The 6,000-nt window shown below is 42.6% G+C and overlaps 1 protein-coding gene across 4 annotated transcripts in view; it reads left to right on the forward strand.

Annotated features, from left to right (window-relative positions):
• Scp1 (Sarcoplasmic calcium-binding protein 1) overlaps window positions 1-5,713 on the forward strand; it is a 29,392-nt gene extending 23,679 nt beyond the window's left edge. For 3 of the 4 annotated variants that reach the window (XM_080277072.1, XM_080277070.1, XM_080277073.1), the window contains exons 5-6: window positions 4,460-4,563; window positions 5,017-5,713. In XM_080277072.1, the coding sequence (XP_080133198.1) occupies window positions 4,460-4,563; window positions 5,017-5,145 (233 nt within the window). In that variant the 3' untranslated portion in view covers window positions 5,146-5,713. Of the gene's footprint in view, window positions 1-714; window positions 845-4,459; window positions 4,564-5,016 lie in introns of all 4 variants that reach the window. The other variant, XM_080277071.1, reaches the window with a different exon arrangement.
• Window positions 5,714-6,000: the final 287 nt, after the last annotated feature.

Consider the following 6,000-nt stretch of genomic DNA (forward strand, 5'->3'; position numbering starts at 1 on the left):
TGTTGAAACTGGGTCATCAAACTTGATTCTTCAGGCGCTTCAAGCACTCTGTCCCAGGGTCCTGTTTATTTAGTTTGCAGCTTCTTTAGTAGATTTGTGTTGGCGTTTTCAGGACGGTGAGGTCACTGTTGAGGAGTTCAAGCAGGCTGTGCAGAAGCACTGCAGTGGCAAGACTTTCGGTGCCTTCCCTGCTGCCTTCAAGAGTTTCATTGCTAACCAGTTCAAGAGCATTGATGTGAACGGTACGTTACTTGGCGCGCTACTCGGCGTGCCAAGGATGTGCATCCCCCCTCATCCTCTTGCAGCTAACACCTTCACCGTAACTCCATTTGCATTTCGCGGCGCGGGAGGAAGTATGTCTTTGGGTTTTTCTTCTGCCAAATGAACAGTAAATTTGGCGTTTGCAGGACGGTGAGGTCTCCGACGAGGAGTTCAAGCAGGCCGTTAAGATGCACTGCAGCGGCAAGAACTACGAGGCCTTCCCTTCAGCCTTCAAAACTTTCATTGCCAACCAGTTTAAGACTATTGATGTGAATGGTACGTCCCTGCCTTCTTCTTTGCAGAGGTGTCAGTGCACATGTCACTCGCCAGGAAGGCTTTAGCTCACGCACCAACAGCCCCCACCACACCATCCAAACCATCAACACCATCGACACTTTCTCAACAGTACTCAGAGCCTCATAGTTCCCATCCTCACCTCACGCCTACTTCCAGGACGGGGAAGTTTCCGGAGAGGAATTCAAGCAGGCAGTTAAGGATGCCTGTGTTGGCAAGACTTTTGAAGAATTCCCCAATGCCTTTAGGATGTTCATTGTTAACCAGTTCAAAACAGTTGATGTCAACGGTATGTGCGAGAGCAGTATTTTTTTTTTAAAGCCATCTCTATGTATTTTTATTTATAGAGATATTTTCTTCTTAGTCACTATTTTTATTATGTGTCCGATTCAGTATTTTTCTCTTCAAGGTTCTCAGATCACACATCTCCAAGGCTTCCATTGTAAGCACATTCTTCTCATTTCTCCCTTTCAGCTTTTCACTTAGATCCTCACTAGATAGGCAGTCGCGATCATGGCATACCCATGAAAAACCTGTCCATTTATTTCATAGACTGCCCTTATTGGTTCCAGGATGGAGAGGTGTCAATTGACGAGTTCAAGCAAGCAGTAAAGAACGTATGTGTGGGCAAGACCATTGCCACCTTCCCCACGGCTTTCAGGACGTTCATTGCTAACCAATTTAAGACAGTTGACGTTAATGGTATGTTAAATATTGCTCAAAAAACAAACAGTACCCGGTATCTGCCTGAAGAGCACCATACATTGTGATTTTGGATGCCTCGGCTGCAATACCTCCCCTGTTAGCTTATCCATCGCTTATAATTCAGAGTCACAGTAAAATAAATTAGCACCGGTAATCACCAGTTGCTAATGTGCGAAAATTGGCACCACAAGCCTGGATCTGTCGAGTCCCAGTTTTTATTTGTAGCATCCCGGTTTTTAGCTGTTGGAACCCTACCTGTGTACTGTAGAGGCCGTTGCATTGCCTTGACCACTTCATTGTAGAACCTGTGTCCCCCTTAGTCGTTTCCGTTTTACCTCCTTTAGATTATGAAGTGTTTTGTGTCCTGAAGCTTTCTGCAGTAACCGCGAAAATTCGGCCAAAAAAAAAAAAAAAAAAAAAAAAAAAAAAAAATTCAGTGGAAGACTTTGGACTGTTGCTAAAATGTCTTTGTAGTTTTTTTTTTTTTAGCGCAAAGATTCGGTTTTGATCGTTTTAGAAAAAAAAAAAAAGTAGATTTCCCTAAGTATCACATCGTGATTGGTACAAGTATGAAAAAAAGTCTTTTTATAAAATGGCGCATGATTATCGTGACTAGAAAACGATTGGCAATGCATATTCCTGATTGGCACGAGAAAGAACTCTTCATCTTGATTGGCGCATGAATTACGTGATTGGAAAACAATTGGCACGCTTCCACTTCACTCTTCCTACTCTCAACACAGACATGCCCACCGACCGTCATCTTCTCTGTACCTGTTGCATCTTAGACCAATGGCCATCATCACCTGTGTATCTATACCATTAAAACAGTCAACCAAAGACACAATAGGAGAGGCAGGGTATAAAATTTTCCCTAACACGCATCCCATCCAGATCGTTAACCCCTTCATTCCGTGACGTATATTCTATTCAGGCTACCACCAGACGATTTTATTGAGCTTAGCAAGGACCTCTATCAGTAAATGTGGTGACGAATGCTATCCTGTTGAATGTCTTTCCTTTTCTGAATAAAATCGTCTGGAGATAGCGAGACTGCAAGATAGAACATTGGAGTGAAGAGGTTGATATAAGTTGATTCTCCACCTTCACCACTGAGCATATTCTCACACCGACACAATCATCACCCTTGGTCATCAGTGAATAAATTGAAATGAGTCCTTGTACAGTAGTTAGAGTCGCCCTTCCACCTCCCTTGTAATGATCTAGTTTCTTTATTTCTCTGTCCCTCTAATTTATTCGTCTTTTATATCTCCCTTTTATACCTCTGTCCCTCTTGGTGATCTTTCCCTCTGATAAAACGTAGCACACACTCGTTAAACACTTCCAAGCTCTTTGTCTCTGAAATTTTTCGAGCGATTCACGGTATTTTTTATTCTTTTACCGATCTGCAAGAAGCTTCCACCGACTTTTAAGAGATGCATATTGTCTTCTCGAGAATAAGACTCAGGTACATCCTTTTTTCTAGCTTTATTTATTTTAGCTTTCTCACAAATAGCTCGCATAAGCACATGTATGTCTGGCTTTTGCGAGCTCTAGTTCACTTTCAGCTTTTTTTTTTTTTTTCGTCCTTCAGTGGGGCTACAGACCAACTCTTGAAACAGATTCCTCTCAGTAGACCTCTTTTGCATTTTACTACATTCAGCCTAATTGTACATTTCTCCCGCTTCCTAACCCTTTGTATATTTTTAGTTCAGTTTCCGCTTAAAGCTTAACTAATAATGAGTCAGGGCCTGAGTCCACGTCTTTGCAGTTATTGTCTGTTTCAGTCTTACTTTCTTCGCATAGTACAATGTTTGATTCAAGTTCGTTTAAGTGTAAATGGAACTATTATTATTATTATTATTATTATTATTATTTGCCCTGATACTTGTAGATTCACGCCCTGACGTCACGCTGCCTGTCACGGTGCTGCATTGTATACCTTTATAGTTTATGGCTTTAAAGTGACGTGTGGGCCTGTTTGCGAGGCTCACCGTCATTGCTTGTGTTTGTGACTGTGTGCGACCGACTGACGGTCATAGAGCTTTCAGGCCTTTAAATTTTTGGTATTCTAAACCAACTATAAGTGGCTAAATGACTCTTGATATGTATTTTTTCAGACATGGAAAAAAAAAAAAAAAAAAAAAAAAAAAAAAAAAAAACGAAAAAGTAACATGGAAAAAAAAAAATCTGATCGCCATCTGACAGGAACCATGTGATATTCAGTGTTCAGCCTGGGGACATCTTTTTGTATTTTTTCTTGCAATTTCATGCCGGGGTTACTCAGCTTGGGAAACTCTGAGCTAGAGGGGTTAGATATCGCCTTAATAAACCCCTTCAGTATGAGTCACATCCTTGGCTGAATAAAATCATCTGGTAGCAGCAAGAATAAACAAAACTAGAATAATGAAGGACGTTACCCAATGTCACAGTGTTAAGTCAGAGGTAGAATATCAATACCACATGGTCTCCAATCTGCTCTGTGTCTGTCCAGTTTGCCTTCTTTTTGCCCCATCTCTGCATCTACCTGTAACTAGTGACTTATCCTCTCCCTTCTCTATAAAACATCCCAAGCATTGAATTTAAATAGCACATCAGACCGTAGATTATGACTATACTTAGATGTAATGCAGATACAGATGTAAATATAGCATATGAGACCATAGATATTAAAAGTTATAGTATCAGACCATTGGACTATAAATATACCTTAATATAACATAAATAGTCATATATATATATATAGCACTAGTCATTGTTTTTCTTAGAGCTTGAACACAGGATTCTCTGTTGCTTTTAGATCACGTGGTTAAATGTTGTGGTTTACAATTTGGAGTGAAAATTAACATTAATATCAAACACAACACAAGGTTAAGTAAATAATACTATTAGATTATCTTGTAACATAAACTTGTATAAACTTAACCTCCTTTCCTCAGTCACTTAAACACCCACCAGATGTAAGTAGAACCCTGATTAAGGAGATATAGAACCCCCCGTTAGCGTGATTCAGAACCCCAATTAGCGTGATTCACAACCCCGATTGGCGTGATTCACAACCCAGGTTGGCGAAATTTTGAACCCCTAATTGTGTATTTCGGAACCTGGCCTCCTCCCCCTCCATCCACCCACCCACACTAGATCCTACTCCCCCCTGTGACCCTAGCTGACCCCCGCTGACCTTCGTGCCGCCCCCTAGGTGATGGCCTGGTCGGTGTTGACGAGTACAGGCTGGACTGCATCTCCAGGACTGCCTTTGCTGACGTGAAGGAGATCGACGATGCCTACAACAAGCTGTGCACTGTGAGTCACCAGCATACTTTTTCATAGCCCTTGGGAAACATGTAATAAAAATAGGAGAAACACACACACACACACACACACACACACACACACACACACACACACACACACATCTATCTATCTGTATCTATCTATCTATATACTTAAAGTTCTGGGTGCTCTGTTCCGAAATCCAGTGTCCAGGGAACGGTTACCAGCACTGTCCTTTCAGAACTATTAACTTAGCATTTCAGCACAGGGTATTATAGCGCTGAAATGGGACGTTTGGGCAATAGTGGTGAGAAACCTTAAAAGAGCTGCCATAAAGAACTAGTGTAGCACTAAGCATTCTTCTTTTGTTGTGCAGAAAGAGGACAAGAATCTAGTGTTCTAGTATTCTTAGAGAAGATAATATTGAGCACACATCTATCACCGGCTGCTTAGATCTAAGCATTCTTCTTCTTCATGTTGCAGGAGGAGGACAAGAAAGCTGGTGGCATCAGCCTGTCCCGCTACCAGGAGCTGTATGCCCAGTTCATCTCCAACCCCGATGAGACCTGCAACGCCGTCTACCTCTTCGGACCCCTCAAGGTGGTGCAGTAAAGGAGCGTCCCAGGCTCGCATTCTAGGTGCCTTGGGGGATTTCATAACACCCCTTCCTTGGCGATTTATTCTGTACATTACACCTCAATATCCTCTTGTATATTATTAATGTCATCTATGCGGATATTAAAGCGATGTAAATAACATGCAAGAGAATGTAAATGTGTAGGATGCAAAATAAATCGCTAAGGCAGATTCGCTACGAAGCCTCCTATGGCACCTGTAATACGGTCCTAAGGCACCCTACGCTGCCCACGCGCGAGGCCCGGCGCTGTGGGTGGACAATCCCGCGCATGCGCAACCTGGGCTGGCCTTAGCGCCTGCCCCACACACCCACCAGTGCCCAGTTCCTCACCGCATCATTTTTATACTCACCACCCTCCGATGCCGAGCCGCAAAAGTCAGGCACAACACCGCCTGCGGCAGATGACCTAGCGTGGCCTCCCCAGCCGCACCTGGAATGGGGGAGCCCCGCGCCCCTGGCCTCTACCTCTGACTCAGGCCAGACCAACACCGGGCCAGGCCAGGACAGGTCCACTGCTGATGCGATCGTCTCTATTATGTCCAATAAACGTTGAATGGTTTTAAGCAGCCTTACCATTATCCTGCATGTTATACTGTCTGTGGCTCGTATGTAAGCTGATGAACACATATAACCCATACAGAAACTTTTGGAGCAACTCATCCTCGGAGTTAACCCTTCCTGTTTCACCCTAATATCCCCTTAAAATGTACTGATGCAAATTTCGTCGACATCAAAAGGAAAACACAGAAAAGAATGACGTTATCTAAAAAAAAAAAAATAAAAAAAAATAAAAAAATAAAAAAATAAAAACGACTCCCAACACAAGAATC

This window comes from Coenobita brevimanus, chromosome 68, assembly GCF_032717465.1.
Source record: "Coenobita brevimanus isolate Jiangsu-jjx chromosome 68, ASM3271746v2, whole genome shotgun sequence".
NCBI classification, from domain to species: domain Eukaryota; kingdom Metazoa; phylum Arthropoda; class Malacostraca; order Decapoda; family Coenobitidae; genus Coenobita; species Coenobita brevimanus.